The sequence below is a fragment of the Oryzias melastigma genome, linkage group LG7, assembly GCF_002922805.2.
Source record: "Oryzias melastigma strain HK-1 linkage group LG7, ASM292280v2, whole genome shotgun sequence".
In the NCBI taxonomy this organism is placed as follows: domain Eukaryota; kingdom Metazoa; phylum Chordata; class Actinopteri; order Beloniformes; family Adrianichthyidae; genus Oryzias; species Oryzias melastigma.
The window spans coordinates 21537344-21556524 of record NC_050518.1 but is presented as its reverse complement, the minus strand read 5'-3'; the positions used below and the strand labels follow the sequence as shown (position 1 = coordinate 21556524).

The 19181-nt window shown below is 39.6% G+C and overlaps 1 protein-coding gene and 1 long non-coding RNA gene across 3 annotated transcripts in view; one reads left to right on the top strand and one right to left on the bottom strand.

The window, feature by feature from the left end:
- The window catches only part of edem2 (ER degradation enhancer, mannosidase alpha-like 2), an 8633-nt gene extending 1031 nt beyond the window's left edge, over nt 1-7602 (top strand). For both annotated transcript variants that reach the window (XM_024294031.2, XM_024294033.2), the window contains exons 2-11: nt 151-261; nt 487-526; nt 668-773; nt 2046-2171; nt 3767-3978; nt 4065-4206; nt 4280-4404; nt 4473-4617; nt 5892-6013; nt 6328-7602. In XM_024294031.2, the coding sequence (XP_024149799.1) occupies nt 151-261; nt 487-526; nt 668-773; nt 2046-2171; nt 3767-3978; nt 4065-4206; nt 4280-4404; nt 4473-4617; nt 5892-6013; nt 6328-6810 (1612 nt within the window). In that variant the 3' untranslated portion in view covers nt 6811-7602. The remainder of the gene's footprint in view (nt 1-150; nt 262-486; nt 527-667; nt 774-2045; nt 2172-3766; nt 3979-4064; nt 4207-4279; nt 4405-4472; nt 4618-5891; nt 6014-6327) is intronic.
- Nucleotides 7603-17277: 9675 nt separating this feature from the next.
- On the bottom strand, nt 17278-18761 carry LOC112159691. The gene is made up of 2 exons (XR_002921525.2): nt 18189-18761; nt 17278-17638 (listed from the first exon to the last, which is right to left on the bottom strand). It is a non-coding gene; the product is annotated as an uncharacterized LOC112159691 (long non-coding RNA).
- Between the last annotated feature and the right edge of the window lie 420 nt (nt 18762-19181).

The window sequence follows — 19181 nt, the reverse complement described above, 5'->3', positions numbered from 1 at the left end:
CTTCCTTACTGACTGTTGGAAAAGTAAATGTTTCTCTCTAGGAAATTCTAGAAACAAAGTTCTTGGTTCTTGTTGAGTCACGGTGGAGGCTGATTCAAATGTCTGCTCATCACAACTCACACCACACTGACGTTTGTCTTTATGTCTCAGGGAGCGCATCAAATCCATGTTCTACCACGCATACAACAGTTACTTAGACAATGCCTTCCCCTATGATGAGCTCCGCCCCCTCACCTGTGATGGACAAGACACCTGGGGCAGGTGAGGAGATTTGACTGACCTCTTTTAGATGTTTAGAATGCATTTTTAGTTTAGCTTATTTAATCAGAAAAATAGTCTAGGTTTGTAAAATCACAAGATCCTGTTTTGTTGTTAAATAAAGTTTAGTTTCATATGAGTTTTTTATATTATTGTATTTTAAAACCAATCGTAATTTTTTTATTTTTCCTGTCAATTATGAATATTTCTATGGTTTTGTCCCCACAGCTTCTCACTGACTCTGATCGACGCTCTCGACACTCTGCTGGTGAGACTCTGAGTCGATTCATTCAACTCCAAAACCGTTCACACAGTCACATGCAGAAATCTGTGCAGAAACTTTCTTTTGTGTTGCAGCAACTTCAAAAATCAAATTTCTGTTCAGTTATTCTTCTTTTCTCTTCTGAAGGTTTTAGGAAATCATTCTGAGTTCCAGCGCGTGGCATCAATCCTCCAGGACACCGTGGACTTGGACATCGATGTGAATGCGTCCGTGTTTGAAACCAACATCAGAGGTATTCACAGGGGCTGCCGAGCCTGAACTCCCTCTTTTTTTAAAAAGGACAATTCAAGCATGAACCTGAACTAACTCGGTGTCTGTTATGTTTAAGCTGTTTGGATTCAAAAATTTATTTATTTTTTTAATAAATCTCCTTTAGCAGAACTACGGTGGCCCTGAAGAGCAAATCACATCGACAAATCCCTCAAGAGTAAAACACGGATAAGGATAACAATGATGGTTAAAATTATAAAACAAAAATTAACAAAATAACATATAATTTTAGAAACCCAAACAAAATTCCAGAAAATAAAATGTAAAAAAAAATGACAAAATTTTTGCCATATATGGTGGGGATCTAAAGTTTGGGCATCCCAGGTAACATGTAATATTATTGGGCACAAAGAACTTAAGGAAAGATGAAAACCCTTTTAAAAACATCAGTTTACAGATGATACATTCTTTTAACATGTACAAAAAAGCTTTATTTCCATCATTTACCCTTTTAAAATAGCAGAAAACAAATAATTGCATGTACAAAAGTTAACTTGCTGTTAAAAAGGTGAACAAACGTCATCATCCAATCAGCGACGTCACATAATACTTACCGTTTCTACTTTATTACTGTGTTTCATTTTTTTACGATTTTATTTTGATTTCTGGAATTACTTTTACTGTCCTAAACTTTCTTTATTTTCACTTCATTTCATTGCTTTTTGGAATTTTGTTTTTGATTTCTAATATATATATATTTTTAAATATATTATTTGTTTTAAACTTTATTCCGTTGAGTAATTTTGTTGGTGTGTTTTTTTACTTCAGGGCTTCCGTACTGAGGAAAAACCCGGCCCTTCCACAATCCTTTGCATACAAACATAAAAAGCAAAGGGAATGTTGATTGAACTCAAATAAAGCCGTGAAGCATCGTGATCCTGCAGCTATTACTGATTAAAGTGTTCAGACTCCTGTTTTTTTAAATCTTTTTATAGCTATTTTGCATAGTTTCTGCTGTTCAGGTTTATTTGTTTACATGTTTTGCCTAAAGAAACTGACAGTGGGTTTTTTGTGTTCTGTCTTTGTACGCATGTAGTTTATTTGCAGTGACAAAGTAAGTGTCTGTCTGATGTTGTGTTGTTTCCAGAGCTGCAAGAAAGGTTGAAATTATTCAGAAAAATGTTTTTGTTTTTTGTTTTTGTTTCCCTTCACACCTCTCTGGGACGTTTGCCAACGGAAAAAGGAGGGATTCCTCACTTTGAATGTCACTAAGATGGTGTAATCCTGTTTGCAGTGGTGGGGGGTCTGCTGTCGGCTCACCTGCTGGCGGGGAGGGCGGGGATGAAGCTGGAGCCCGGATGGCCCTGTTCAGGACCCCTACTGAGGATGGCCGAGGAAGCTGCCAGAAAACTGATACCTGGTGAGGAAATGCTCACAGAAGACGTCTGACATATCTGTATCTTCAAAAAAAGTATTCAATCAAATACTTTTTGTCTCAGACACCGAAGCATGTTACCACCAGTATATATAAATATATATATATATATGTATGGGGCTGTGAAAAAAAAAACTTTGAAGTTTCAAGAACTTCTGGATCCTAGAATACAGGATCGAATCAGCTTAAAGCAAACAAAACCAGACTGTAAATGCGAAACTCTAATTTTAGGCTCAAGACTGAAAACGAAAATTCCAAACTGAAACTGTAAACTGAGGACTGAAACCAAAAAACAAATTTAAAATACAGAACACAGCAGCTGCTAGTTAAACATTATTTTCATTTGGTGAGGTGATGGTGAAGAAAAGAGATTTAAAATGAGTTTAGTCTTTCCAGTCTGTGAAAGAGGAGTGAAAAAGATCAGTTTTAGTTTAAAAGCGAGCTTCCTCAATACGACATTATGAATTTCTTCCTTTACTGAGCGAAGCGTCATTCCAAAATGAGAACTGAACTGAGCGGACTATAGAAAATGACTTTCCTCCAGCTCCAACAAAATGAAGTCACTTCACACAGAGGTATGGACATGCTGGAGCCAGACAACATCAGTAACCAGTGATTGGTCCGAGTCAATATTTCTATGGCAACCACTCACCAATCAGGAAAAACCTTTTTGGAAGTCCACATCTCTTCCACTGAAAGCTCAAGAGAATCTGTCAAAGGTTTGAAGTGAAACCACATACCTTTATCGATGGGTCGGATTGGTCAGTTTAAAACTTGAATAACTTCCACTACAGAAGAAATAAAACGAAAAGAAACGCAGATTATCAAGAACATGTTAAAAAAAAATTATCAGAGCAAAAGTGGTTATTCTGACCAATAGAATGTTGGAGTGACAGCTGTTTATTTCTCGATTTTGGGTTCTTGGAACCAGCAGGTGCTTCCTGTTTGGAACACCAGAGAGGAGGGGTCACTCAGTCCAGTTCTCATATACAGTCATTGTGAAAAACTGGAAGAATGGCTGTGTAGAAGCTGTTGTTTCACTATAAAGAACATTTGCCGCATTCCTCAAAGCAAAAAGTCAGTGAGAACAGCAAACTCCACAATTACAGAAACCTTTTCCAGAACTCTGTATACATTACATATACAACTAACACCATGTGATAGGGAGGCATCGGCAGAATCTGTTGTCCAATTTTCCAGAGAATCGTCGGCGTGGTCATGAATGCGAACAGTGGCAGTCCTGCCACCTGGGGAAAGGTTTCCTGCACAAAAAAATCAAAATTACATTCTAATTACATAAAAAATACACAAAAATAAAGTTACAAACTCAAACTCATTAGAGATGTGGCGTTCACGGACGAACCGAACGAATCATTAAGAAGAACTAATGGACTCACGGCCGGCAGGGAACTGTTCTTTATTTCCATTTTCCCCTCCCGAGTTTCACATGTTCACATAAATGCTCAAACTTCTTACTTCACTGTGGTTGGGTCGATAAAATCGATTAATCGATTTGAATCGATCTAAGCTTAATAAACCATAAACATATAAATCAATTTAGCTCATAAATATGTGTCCAGCTTTTCAGACTCCTACTGGGATGCCGTACGGGACAGTGAACCTGCTGCACGGCGTCAGTCCCACTGAAACGCCTGTGACCTGCACCGCCGGCGTTGGGACCTTCATCCTGGAGTTCGCCACGCTGAGTCGCCTCACCGGAGACCCGACGTTTGAAGATGTGGCCCGCCGGGCCTTGAGAGCACTGTGGAAGACCAGATCTGACATTGGACTGGTAACTCTGCCTGTTTTCGGATTCGGTGAGCATCCTTTAAAAACACACAAAGGTTCCAGCTCTTCTCCCTCTCTCCACCTGCTCAGGTGGGAAACCACATCGACGTCCTGTCAAAGAAGTGGGTGGCTCAGGACGCCGGCATCGGAGCCGGAGTGGACTCGTACTTTGAGTATTTGGTGAAAGGAGCCATCCTGCTGCAGGATGAAGAGCTGCTGAACATGTTCCACGGTAAAAGCCTGCAGCTCCCCCTCCCTCAGCTGCGTGGATGACACGTCCTCACATGTCCCGTGATCTCCTTCAGCTTATGACAGAGCCATTCAGAACTACACCCGCTTTGATGACTGGTACCTGTGGGTGCAGATGCATAAAGGAACCGTCTCCATGCCCATTTTCCAGAGTCTGGAGGCCTTCTGGCCTGGCCTGCAGGTAAACAAAATGACCCCTCCCTCATCCATAGAGCTTTTTTATTAACCCGTGTGTGGTTGTGTGTCCAGTCTCTGCTGGGGAACCTGGACAGCGCTGTGAGAACTTTTCAGAATTATTACTCAGTGTGGAGGCAGTTTGGAGGTCTGCCGGAGTTTTACAGCATCCCACAGGGTTACACCGTCGATAAGAGGGAGGGATACCCCCTCAGACCAGGTGAGGCAGCGCTGACCCAGAAAATATGGTGCAAGCTCTATTTTCTTTGAACCCATTGGTGTTTGTCCGTGTAGGCTTCTTTTAATTAGCTAGTTTTGTTCTTCAGGAAAAGGGTTTAGTTTAGGGATGACGATATATCGGCAGTAGTATCAGCATCGGACGATATTTGTATATTTTGAAATTATTGTTATCAGTACGATATAAAAAATTCCACCAATATGTTTCTCTGTCACTTCGACCAGGAGGTCCGAGCACGCTTGTTCAAGCGACACTGGCGACGTCCGAATTCTCACCCTGATCCCTAACTACTAAAAAACTATACAGTGCAGGACTATATTATCTTAAAAGCAAGTCGGACACGATGCTCACTACTTTACTTTTGTTTTGCTTAACACTGGACATGATGTCACAGATCTAAACAAACATTTCACAACATCTATTTGTGACTCCACTGTCGTCTCATGATGAAAATGTAGATGGTTTGTTATTTACATTTAAACATGTTTTATTTTTGCAAAAATTGTTCAACCCCAATGCATTTTGGTCTATATATTTGCTAATGTAGTGAGCATTGATGCACACTAGTTTTTTGCAAGGACTTCTGGGAAATTTCTAGTGAATTTGATTTTGGAATTGGTGAATGCACTATATAGTGCACTATCTATTGAGTAGAGAAGGAATTCAGACATAGCCAACCAGACTCCCAACTCTTCAAATATGTCATTATAGTTCTGGCCCCCTCCATGTTAATTTATGACGTTTGGGGTAACTCCAACTCGTTATTTTTGACCACATCCACCTGTCTTGCCGAGTAACGTGACATGAAGTTGGTGCTTGGACTGCTAACTATGTTAAAAACAGCCCAAAGCTAAAAGTTAGCCATGTTTTTAATGGATCAAATACGGAGAACACTCACTTAGGTGAATGACAGCTAATACGACTTTTACTTTAAGTTTAACTTTAAATGTGTTTCGAACAACACAATCCAGCCTCGGACACACTTAAAAAATGTGCCAACATTAATTTTGAATATTGAGACTAAGTTTATACTTATATTTTGATACTTTCTATTTTGGATGCATGTTTGTACTGTTCTCGGCATTGTGAAGAGTTTTGCATTTCTAATTAAAGATAAAAAATACACTTCTCAGCTTTGTGTTATTCCAGACACTGAAATATTGGTATTGGGAAATATCTGCTAATGGTCACAGTTGCTGGGAAATTGTTGGTATCAGTTGGAAAAAATGATGCTGAAATGTAAATGTGTGTTTTAGAGCTGATTGAGAGCGCCATGTACCTGTACAGAGCCACAGGTGACCACACCTACCTGCAGCTGGGCCTGGACGCTTTGGAGTCCATAGAGAAGATCTCCAGAACGCCCTGTGGATACGCCAGCGTAAGTCTGTCCATCAGCAGAGCTTCATTAGGTCACTGTCTTTGAAAAACGCAATTCAAGTCATGTTCAATTTAGAAAAGTGTTTCTGAGAGTCTCCTTTCTACTAAAGAAAGAATAAACCTGAAGGTATAGACGGGTGCAGAGATGGTCCAACTTCCTGCTGAGTGTGAGCCTGGTCTCGTGAAGGTTCCGAGTTTTCCATCGAGTTTTTGTTTTATCCTAAACGTGCCCATGTGATGCTGCGCTCTCTCTGTTCTTTTAGCTCCAGCCTGAACGATTAAACAGAGTCTGACAGCTGCCCCCCTCCCTCACAGGTGAAAGATCTTCGAGATCACCAGCTGGACAACAGGATGGAGTCGTTTTTCCTTGCTGAAACCATCAAGTACCTCTACCTGCTCTTTGACCCCACCCACTTCCTCCACGGCGGGGGTTTGGAGGGAGATGGGTCCTGGGAGGAGGGCGGTGAGGGGGGGCAGTGTGTGTTGGGAGCAGGAGGGTTCATCTTCAACACGGAGGCTCATCCTCTGGACCCAGCCGCGCTCTACTGCTGCAGCCGGCACACCCAGGAGCGGCAGGAGCTGCGGGACGTCCTGCTCAACCTGTCCCAGCCCAGAGAGAAAGCAGACAGCCGATCAAAACCAGCCAATGAACGAGCAGAGGAGTCCGCCCAAAGCCAATCAGAGAGCATCGCTCTGAAGCCTGGAGAGAAGAAGACGCCGCCGGCACTGTCCTGCCCCGTCCAGCCGTTCAGCGCGCGGCTCTCCGTTCTGGGTCAGGTGTTCTCCGACAACTCATGACCCTAAAAGGAGGTCGACCCACTCCGGCAGGGCAGTCACCGCACTGGACTGGACTTTTTTATTACCTCGTGAAGGAGATAATGTGACACTGTTTTCTAAAACTTTGATCAATGATGGAAACTCAACTTGGTCTGAAGTTGGAGACCAAAGAGCCAGAACTCACAGGTTCGGTTTTCTGCTTTAACTGGAACAAAACTTGAAATGTATTTTTATTTATGAAACATTTTCTGGCTATTTGTGTTTTCTCTGTTCTTGAGTGTTTCAGTCTTCTTAGTAGGAGTAAGTCAGACCTGTTCCTGGTGCATGTTGGACTCTGACAGTCATTTATCGCCGGTTCTAATCATAGTCTTTATGGACAGAATTTCTGGGGATCTGGTTTGGGGGACCACAGGATTTCATCTCTGCTCTTTGCAGATGATTTTGTGCTGTTGTTTTCATCGAGCCAAAACCTCACTGAAGCGGTTTGTAGCCGAGTGTGAAGTGGTTGGGATGAGGGTCAGCACTGCTGTCTGAGGCCATGGAGGAAGTGGCCATCTTTGCTTAAGACTGCTGCCCTCAAGATCCAGACCCAGATGAGCCGAAGAAGATGGCTGGTTGGGTGTTGGTTTGATCATTTTAAATCATTATTTCTTTTTTTTGTAATGTCTTTTTTAATACATTTTCAGAAAACATTCGACAAAGTTACATTTTACAAGGTAGCTTTTCACAAATGGAATAAGAAGAGAAGAAAAGAAAGTAAGACTGTTGTGTAAGTTGTACATGCTTCTATAGGTACTTCAGAGAAAAAAAAAATTAAACAAACTCAGTGAAATATGCAAGAACGCTGTAGCGTAGATCTGGGGATAATTATAGATTTTAAGAAAAGTAGTGAATGAAGTAATAAATAAAAAAATAAAATACACACAGAATTTTAAGATCTATTAAGAAACAAACATTCATCACAATAGACTCATCACAATTTTAAATGGAATTTACTCAAGTTTAAGCTCTAAGTCCCACTCTGATCATCTTTTGATATATTGTAAAAAGTTAAGATTTTTGGCCGAAAAAACAAAACAAAAACTGTTGTGTTCTATGACATAGCTTCTGCAGAGCAGCAGGAGTTCATTTGAAACTACTGCTGCTCTTCCAGAAGAGAAACAAGGTATGACTGGTTCTACAATCAATGCAGTGAGAACATATTCTCTAGCAGTAAAAGAACCAGGAAACATCTCAGCTCACCTGCATCTTAAAGACGCTCCTATAGAGGGGAGATAACGCCACGGCTTCCTTACGTGAAGGAGCTTTTAGTGTGTGTAGGCTTTCATACTGTTTGTTCACATCATCTTTGGTTCTGCTGGGCCCTGCTTTAGAAAAATCACCATCACAGGACAGCGCCTTTAACCCATTCTCACTAATAATTTGATTTGAATTTTCTTTTTTCTGATTCTGAAGCAGTTTAAACTCTTTTTTTCCGTGAATTTGTTTGGTTGTTCTCATTCTCACCAGTAGATGTCAGCGTTGTGCTTAAAAGTGTTTCAGCAGCAGAATTTGAGTTTTTGAATAAAAGTGATATCCCAAAAAAAAAAAGTAAAAAAAAAGAAGTGTTGTGACTGAAACTGGACCCGTCTCTGGTTCTGCTCTGAAGAAATCCCCCTGTTGGTCATTCAGACCGGGCCTCTCCCTCCCTTTTTTGCTGTTTCCTCCTCACCCCTTCTTTCTGTTTGCATCACCCTTCTCCTTCCCCTCCCTGGAAGGGTGGGGTGCTTCACTTTGGTGTGTCATGTCTCCTCCATCACTCCCTCCTCTGCTTGTCTTTACTGTTCCTTTATATATTCTTCCTCCTCCTGTTTTCCTTTCTTTTCCCTCTTAAATGACTTTCTCATCTTCCTCACCAATTTTTTTCAAATCCTTGTCTTTTTCCTGATTTCTCTGATACTCTTCAATCCTCCCTCGACTCAGGGTGTGGTTCTGGATCTGTCTGCGTTCATGACTCATGATCCGACACATGTCTCCTCCATTAAGCCATATTCACCGTTTTGCTTTCTCTTAGTTGGGTCAGAGTCATACAGAGGGTTCTGGCCAACATATCTCCATCTGTCTGTCTGTCTCTTTGGCTTGATTGGACCAAGTGTGCAGACAGACAGGAAGTAGTTGCCGGCAGAGGTCGCCTCCCTCGGCAGAGAGACGAGAACGGGTCGTCTGCCATCAATATTTGTTTCATCAAAAGTTGACTGTCATGCCAACAGCAACAATTTGTTTCAGAAGTTACCATGTGGATTCCATTTTACAATCTCTACAAAAACCATAATAAGATGACACTCAAACCTCATCCATCATCCTGGGGACGGCTCTCGTCTTTACTAAGCCACTGACATCTAGAGGGGTTTTCTAGCCGCTGGGATCGTGTACTGAAGAGTCCATGATTTATGCCAAAATCTCAGGTTGGTATTCAGGAAAATAGTGTAACCCTTTAGCTCCAGTGTTTATGTTCTTTGATTTACTGTAACTTTTGAACTGTTAACACAATCAACATCATTCCAGTAGATTCTGAAGGAGAAAAGCGGCTCAACGAGCCGCTTTTCTCCTTCAGAATCTACTGGAATGATGTTGATTGTGTTAATGGTTGAAAAGTTCCACTACATTAAAGATTTTGAGTTTAACCGGTGAAACCTCAGGTATCAAGGGGTTAACTTCACATAAACAAATGTGACAAAACTAAACCCTGAACCAGCGGTTAGATATAATTTAATAAAGATGAGCTGAAACCAGACTGTGAGATATTTAACTAACAGAAAACAGCTGTCCCTGAGAGTAGATGAGCCCGAAAACCAAACTAGAGCGAGAAAAAACTAGCAATAATCCTCACATTGAGTCCAAAATAACTTGAAAGTTCTGGATACACTAATAAGGTAAATTGGAGAAACTACATGAAATGAAAAATAAATTGACAGACTCTCATTCTAATGGTAGGTTCATTTAAACAGTAAGGGATAGAAAATTGCAAAAGAAATAAAAAAATTAACTCTATAGAATTCATACACATTTATTTGAATTTAATTTGAGGGAAATAAGCATTTAAATCATCTTGTTGGAAAAACTTGTGGCAAAACGTCTTTTAAAACACAGAGGTCAGACATTTCTTGTGGTTTTTGAGCATTTTTGTGCACAGATCAGGAGGAATTCTGATTTACTCGCCTTTGAAAATGGCTTTAAATCATTCAGATTTGGTGTCTGTTGCTTAGCAACTCTTAGTCTCCTCATAAGTTTTCGATAGGATTGAGGTCCAGAGACTGTCTGGGTCACCCCACGAGCTTTTAACAGCAGCACATACACGTTTCTTTCAAAATAAAATACACCTTATGTTCTTCAGTAGCAGTTACTTAACTCTAGATCACTATTGGTGATTTTCACCTGTGCGAAGGTATTTACACGATTTTCAATATGTTGCCTTTTTCTGAGTATTGTGGGTCCCTTGGTAAAGTCTCACATGTCCCAAGAACGAGTAGGCCAAAGACCAAGCCTCCAATGTTATTATATTTATTTTTAGGACATTTTTCTTCTCAAATTCCTATTTTTTTAGTAACTTTCAAGGATTTTTTTTTAGGATCTTCTGATCTTTTTATTTTCCCTTTTGCTACATAAAACACAGTTGAAAATAAAAGATAAATACTCTTATATATTGTGTGTTGTTATATTTTCATCTATTTTTTATGAGAAATGTTTTTTATTGGGTATTAAAAAACACCCGTCAAAAGTGATGGTGTAACTTTTTAGAGAAAAAGTGTTCTAGGGTTAATTTAAAAAAAAGGAGCAAATTGATATTTTCTCTCCTTTTACTATAAAATCTAAACATAACAACACTAACATAAAATCCAACTTGAAAAATCTACATGTAAATCTAAATACATTTACCTTATTTTTACTTTACCTCTGGACAGCAACTAGACACTGTTGTGCAGCAGAAGATCATAATGAGCTTTAAGCTCATTCTAATAATAAACCACTCCGACACTAAATTAAGTCTATGACAAGTTAAAAATCAAAACAAAAATAAAAAATGTAACCAAAACCAAACAACCAGAAAATTACTACAAAAACACTGACTACAAAATGATTATTTATTCAAATTGTCAGTATTTTTCTCAAAGCTAAAGCGCCACAGTTGAGGAATGATGAATGAGCTGCAGGTTAAAGACCTCTGGTTTACGTGACCATCATGTAAAGAGCTGATTCTGAGGGAGAGAAAATGAGTTAAGTTTATCACTGACTGTGTATGAGAACTGGACTGAGTGACCCCTCGTCCCCAACACGCTCCAAACAGGAAGTGCCCACTGGTTCCACTTGTAATGAGAAATAAAAGTTATTATTTAGTCAGTCTATTGGTCAGAATACCCATTCTTGCTCTGATACATTTTTCTTAACATCTTCTTGCTAATCCTTGTTTTTTAATATTTTTTTTCCTTTATCAAAAGGTATTCAAGTTCTAAACTGACCAATCAGATGCCTCAGTAAAAGCATGTGGTGCCTGCTGGCCGCACCTTGAATGCTTGATTGACAGATTCTCCTGAGCATGCTTTAAGTGGAAGGAGTGTGGCCTTTGAGCAAGTTCCCTCCTGATTGGTGACAGTTGCCATGCAAACGTTGACTCAGACCGACTTGAACCAATGACTGTTGTCTGGCTCCAACACGGCGACGTCTGTATTATGGATAAACTGTGACTGAAGTGGCTTCATTTTGTTGGAGCTGAAGGTGAGGCATTTTCTTTGGGTGACACCACACCTGCTCTGTCCAGTTCTATATATACAGTCAATATTTTGGACGCTTATGGACTTGATGGAGGTGGGGCAGAAGGATTTGCTTAAAACTGTCTATAGGACGGTGAGGACAAAGAAAGGAGAAAATTCCCGATTGTGTTGGTAATTTGGAGATTGGTAAATTATCCAAAGTTGGTGATCAAAACTAAAGGCTTTAGGAAGAATTTTTTAAGAGTTGAATAAATAAAATGTTCTAATTCAAATCCTGCTACAAGTCTTAGCACATAACAGTGCTTGATCAAAAACATTTCCATAGAGTGGACAAAAAATCTCTGTTACCCATAAGATTGTAAAGGCAAAAATTAAGTGAGATAAGCATAATTTTTGCTCCGCCCACCAGATTGGGCAGGACAAAGTAAAGTGAGGGTATTGTAAGGGAACCCCATTTGTTCACTCACCTCTTAATCAAAATAATACACAACTAATTATGTACAGACTTTGAAGGAAAAGGAAATTATTTTGCTCTTTTTCAAAACGAGCCTCCAGTGGTCATTTGAGGAACTGCAACAATTATCTCATTTTTCCCTCAAATCCAGGAACGTTTATAATCTATGTGCACTTCCTAAATTATCAATTAAAAATTGAATTAATCTAAATCAAATAAATGCTAATCAAGTAATCCTTACTTTTAAAAAATGCTATTTTATTTTTCTTTTATATATTTTTTTGTTTTTTTCCCCTCTTTGTCCTCAGTAGTCTTCCACTGCTGGAGTTTGTTATTTTAGTTTGGGGTTGGGCCTTGGTAGTCTTAGTTTGCAGGCTTTGTTTATTTGTTTTCTTTTGGTAGTTTTAGCAGGGAGCTGCTGACTCCGACGGTCCACATGGCTGGGTCAGCAGTCTCCGTGACTTATTTTATGTTTGGTTAAGGAGCCACCATGGAGAGATAAAAGAGCCACACTGCAGACCCCTGGTCTAAACAAACCAGACCAATCCATGAAAGCTCTCAGAACCATGACTCCATGTTGTAAATCCAGCCAGCGTTTGGTTTCTGGGCGAGGTCTGGTGGTCAGACTGCTGAACGTCAGTTTGACATTGTATCTAAGGAGTGGTCAACTTCCTGTGAGAGCATTACTGAGCATGTGCAATGCAGACAGCTCCATGAACAGATGATGGTGGCGATGATGGCATTCATGTAAAAAATCACATATTGCATGTGTGGGATTTGGCTCTGTGTCCTTGAAATAATCATAAGCATATGGAATATGCAGGTCCACACCCACCCCAAAGACACACACACCATCGTCTGTTAGCCATTAGCAGCCAGTCACTGACAGAGGGTCACATGGGCTGGGTTCTGTTCAAATACTATTCACATGATGTATGGATCTGTGTGCGTCTGCATGAGTCTCCGTCTGTGTGAGAACAGCGTACGATAGAGCGGCTGGAAATGAGAAGATTCCTTCTAGTTTTGTGGATCTTCACAGAAGATTCAAACTTTCAGAAAGAAAGCTGTTTTAAAGAGTTAAGAATCCATTATGGAAGTCCTGACATGAATTTACTAAATGATTATATTACAAAATACTGAAGGATAAAATCTAAATGTTACAAAACAAGTCAGAGGATCTGAACTGGAACAGCTCAGCAGGGGTGGAGAAAGCACAAAACTACAACACTTGAGCCAAAGTGAGATTTTCTGGTCAAACGTTCCAACAAGTGAAATTTAAACAGTTGAAATCTTTTTATGTTTAAAAATCGAAAAGACTCAGAAATCTCAGTGTTTTTTAAAAAGTGGATAAATACGATAAACTACACTTTCACTCGTGGTGATTTTATTTAAGGTACAGAATTCCAGCTTCAAAATTAAACGTAACAGAGAAACCCAACACTGTGGACAATGTATCCAGTGAAATGCATATTAAGTTTCAAACCCTTGAAGAATTTGTTCCAGTTTTGATGTAAATCTTTTTTTTTTGACAGTCTTTAGATATGAAATATAAAACTATATCAGTTTTTTGGTTTTGTACCACAACTTTTAAGTGAAATAAACTTTTAAAAAATACATTTAAATGTTACTTTTATTTATTTATTTTGGATTAAATGCACCTATGTTCCCTCTTTTTAATAATAAATGTTATCAAGTCCAATTGAATTGATTGAAAACAATTAGGTACCTAAAGTACATTTAATTAACCCCTTAACATCGACAACACCTCAACATCATCCCCTAAACACTCTGTAGCAGTCGGTTAAGTGCAGGATGGAAAATCAAGCATCGATTCCCATCTTGCACAATGCATTTCATCCAGTGTGGGTCTTTGGACAAGATCCTTCCTGCTACTGCTTAACAATGTAACCACAGGGGACCCTAAGTCTGGGTGGGTTTCCCTGTGCTGGTCCCCAGCCTGGATTATATTCAGGGTTGTATCAGGAAGGGCATTCTGGGTAGAAATTTCTGTTAAATACCTTTGCTCAGCGGATTTGCTTCCTAAAGAGGGTAAGCCAAAAGATGAACAACAACTTTAACAAAGTGTTGACTGTTTATGCAATCAAATCATCTGATTTTGACACGGAGAATATTCCTTTTACATCAGCTTTGTATCGAAACGCAACACACGGCTGACAAAACTGATACAAAGCCGCTTTTCTCCCCAACAGAAACAGCTGATTTACGTTGATTGAGTAAACACTTCTCCACTGAAAAGTGTTGTATGTCAGCAGAAAGCTGCTTTTCTCTGCTCCAGAATCTGCTGGGATACGTTGATTGCGTAGGCAATCGAAGAGTTACAGTGATTGAAAGAGTTTAAAGTCCCCCATGACAATGAGAAAAAATGTTCCTAATAGTGTTTTATTTATGGTTATGAAGTTTCTAACCAAAACTCCACAATCTAAATGTCTTAAAAGACCATTTCTCATGTTGATCTGAAGCCTCTGTTTCCAAAATCTCCTCTTAGGGGGCGTGGCCTTTGGAGCTAAACTCAGTAGCCCTGATCCCCCCAATCTGATTATTATAGCTCTGTCTCGCTAGCATAAATCTTCACAGCAGCTACATAAAAACATCCATCAATATGGGTAATGTCCAGCCGTTCTGATCCGGATGTCAGCTGGGACGAGGAAGTGAAGATCTTCATGGACAGAACGTCCTCCAAAATCCTGATTCTTTCTCCTTCCAGTTCACCAAAGACTCTTTTAGCTAATTCTCCAATGTTTATTGACGTTGCTGTGATCAATACATTCAATCATTGGTTTCTCAGAGTTCTTGATAAAATAATCAAAGCTAACATCAAAATGCTCTTTCATTGATTTATAATCCTTTCCAACTGCGGTCAAATGAGCCGCCGTTCACATTTCCGTGGTCACATCAAGAAGCTCCGTGGAGTCTGGTGGAGATTTTCCAGCGTTCTCAGTCCTGCTACCGTAAGTATTGGATGAAACTCACACAAAAAACCTGAACTAGACACGCTAGGAACAGGTGAGGGTTTAGTGCATGTGCAGCAGAGCTGTTGTGATGGACAGAAGATCATTCATTCAAACAGAGTCTGTCTGTGAGAGTTTGATTGACAGATTTAAAAGGAGAAATATAACACAAATGAAATGGTTTCTTATTACATCTGTTCTCTTTCATAAGAAAAATGCCACACATACATGTTAAAAACTCAAAAAAGCATGATTTTCATTAGAGGGGGACTTTAAGGGTTAAGAAGTGAGCCTGATTTTGTTCAAACCCTAAGAAACAAGAAACAGCAGAGTTGACTAAAAAGTGAGTGTGTTCACAGCTGGAGAGCAAAAAACTGACCATAAATCTGAGCATAACTGAACGAGTAAAGAAAAAAAACACAGCAAGCACAGATCCTTGAAAACTTTATTAAAGTTATCCAGCTGTTTTCAAATATGACCTCATTTTCTTGGCCAAATTGTGTTGCAATATGTTGGTGAAGGTTCTCATTCATCAGCTGATGTCTTAGTGTTGAGTCATGGCAACTGGACGTAAAGTCTTCTTCTCTGAATGTTTCTCCACTCATCTAAGTGGTTTAATCAGTCAGATTTCTGGAAGTTCCTTTAATTGTTTGTGTCAGTGGCTGTGCTCTCACAGGGCAGTGACCAGCATGTGCAAATGAGTCACTCTGTTTAAGAGCAGACGTAACGTATGGAGGCTTTAACACCAGTCCAGTTCGGTGATTGAGTCCAGCATGGGAGTGAAGGAATCCCAGAGAAACCGCGATGGAATTATCTCAACTCCTTTAAAATGTGTCTTCACACTCCCACAAAGCAGAACTCCCCAACACGTTGGGTTCCAGCTGCAGTGTTGTCTCAGAAACACGAGTGGATTGATGGTCGAAAGACTCAAATGTACTCCAACCTCCACCGGGAACACGTGTTGTTTCTATGTCCAGAGCGTGTCAGCGAACAGAAGAAGAACAGGAAACCTCTGCTGCTCTGTGTCGATAACAGATCATGAAACCTAATCTCTGCATCTGCAGCTGGCTGAAAGGAGCACTGGGTTAAAGCAGGGATGTCCTGCATGTGGACGGACTTCACAACCAGATGCTGAGTTTGGAAGTGAGGCCCCATTGAGACTTCAACACCATAATTAAGCAAATTAACCATATATACTGCTGACAGGTGCAATTAGCAAGAGTTCATTTCTCAAATAGTCCACTTTATTTAGCAGGTGTGAACGTGAACTCTGGTGCGCGTGAAACAAGTAAACCCTAGTCTTCAAATATCAAGAGGTCTCTCCAAATAAGAAACACACCTTAGGTTGTGAGTCAAACAGGATAAACATTTATCGAACGCACTGAAACTACATTTTTAAGCTTCAAAAATGTAACTTTTTACATAACTATGAATAAAAACAGGCAGGGATTTTATTCCAGAACAAATAAACTTAAACTTTGAGTAACTTCTAATATTTTACTCTCCATAAAAATATATTTTGTCACAATTATACAAGTTAGAAATAAACTAAATGAAAAAACACTCACATTTCTTTACTTTTACAACATTTTTTATGGAAAATTACACTTTTAAATATCCCAAAAAATAACAAAATAATAATATAAAATGATCAGGTGGGTTGGAAATAATTACCTGGAGGGCCGGATGTGGCCCCTGGGCCTTGACTTTGACACGTGTGCTGTAGAATCTACATTTTTTCATCTTAATGTGTTGAAATGAATGAAGTGGGGCTAAAAACCTGATTGCCTTTGAGTAGCCTCTTTTTTAAATTTTGTGTATTTTACAAGCAGATCTTGTTTGTGCAGCTTTATTCCATCAAGAATTTCTATGTCAGAGGAAAAAAAGTAAAGTTGTAGTAGAAAAAATACGCTCTAAATTGGGAAATGAGTAAAGTAATTTCATTTCAATGTCATCCAGTAACTAAAATCAATTACTCTTTAAAATTAACTTATCCGGATTGTTGAGATTAACATGAGAACACTGCACTGGATTGAGCATAAAACTGGCTGACTGGGGAGAGGAAAGACTCCCTGCGAAATAATAAAAAATAGAAACTCTCGTGCTGTGCTGGACACTGGATACGTTCCAGCTTTGGAAAATAAAACATTTCAATACCTTTGGTCTGAAGGATTTCATTTCCAGCTTCAACGTAATGCCAGAGTATGGCAGAAACGGCACAACAGCAGGACACCACCTTGACCATGTCCACCTCATTAAGACCAGGGAACTCTTCTTTTGAGGAATACTTTAATCACCACAAAGCAGAAAATCACAATCACTTCCAACACATTTATTAAAATAATAATGAAGAACCCAAATATAATCTATCATTTTATTTAAGAAGTTGATGGACTACAGCTTTAACAGCCTCGGTTTCCCAACAGAAATATGGATGCTCAAGCTAAAGGCCTCATTAAGCATCTAATAAAAACAAAAATAAGTTCATGCTACCCTGAGCTCTACTACTCAAGATTTTCTTAGTTTGTTGAGGGAAAACTGGAAACTTGGACCAGATTTGAATCGATTCTGACTCAGGACGGGAGACTCCCAACGTGAACTTCATTTTCTCTCTTGCAGGCAGTAAAGTGAGCAGATGCTTTGGCACCAGCCTGGAGGCCTCAAATCTGCAAATCATTCTGTAGACAAACATACATTTGAGGCTGTAACATCACATGTAGCTGACAGCAGTTCACTGTTTAGCTGTTCGACCTCCCAAGAACCCAACGTATCCTACAATCCCCCCCCAGAACCTTGATACTTAGACCCAAAACACATACCACACACTCCACCCCATCAGAAGTGAGGAATCTGGGTGAACTTCTGAAATGAGCTCTCATTTATGCAGTGTCTCCCTTGTGTTAAGTTGCACATGGTGACCCCACAGGATTGTTTCATACCTTCACCCCCCCAGCACCACCTTTTTTTTTCCCTTTGGCACGCTCTCACTCACACACTGAGGAATGTGATGAGCTGTACAGTGAAATGTGAGCCCGTGGGTCCAGCTGGGCGGGTTATGATGTGATGTACTTGGCTGGGAAAATAAAAACAGCTTCACCCCTCGCAGTCAAAGATTTGGAGCCGAGTTGGCATTTCTTCAGAGGACTCATTTGTTTTAACCTTAAGCTCTAATCTGATCTCAGCGTATCGGTAGTTAGTCTAAACTAACAAGACTAGAAAATGTCTCACCTGCGGTTTAAGCACTTTCCTTTTGAAGTGAGGCAAAGTGTGTCTTCATGCACAGGACCCACCTCTGCAGACTAAAAACCTGCAGAATCTGCCTCTCTGTAAGGGGATTTTTTTTTTCCTCCTCACAGATCGCAGATTTCCAAACTGCTGTTTGATGTACGTTTGTCAGAGTTGCCCGGTAACAAAACAAAAACACAACAAAACCACTTTATGAGAGCAGCCGTCCAGTTTTTGAATGAGTTTGTATCAGAGATGAAAGAAGACTGAGGGTGAAGTATTTATCGTATTTTCTGGACGATAAAATGCTCCTGCATATAAGCTCTATTAAATAAATTTAAAAAGGGATATACAATCTGTACCCAGCTATAAGCCACAGATATCTATGTTAAAAAATTAGAACGACTTTGTACTGTAAATGTGCATGTATGCACCAGCCGCCTCCAACGTCTCACCATAGATTCATTTATGCTAAGCTGGTGTGCAGAAGTGCAGTTTCCTTCCTAGATAGCGAGCTCGATGGCCTTTAACTTAAAACTTCCAATTTCAAAGTGGCTGATAAGAAAACTCTGAAGACCCAGCATTCTTGTAGCATTTAAAAGCATCACAAATATTGGAGACATGAAAGAGTCTCACATCCGATTTGTGTGTAAATGAGGTTTTTTTTGTGTGAGTGTAGCAAGCGATTTGTGCGTAATTTAGTCTTAAGCTGTTGTAACTTCAATTCTTGCATGTGTACATTTTATTTTGTATCTTTTTAAATTTCATTATTTTTGTACTTTTGCACAAAATGTATTGCATGAGTTACAAATAAAGAATTAGACAAATCCAAAGTTAAGCACAAATCAAATTGTCAGGCTCTCAGCATTAATGAGCAATACCACACTTATAAGATTCAGTCCAATACAATTACTTTTTGTACACAATATTCAATACCAGCTACCAAGACCAATTACTGATTGATTTCTAATTGGCGTTTTTTTTTTTTTTTTTTTT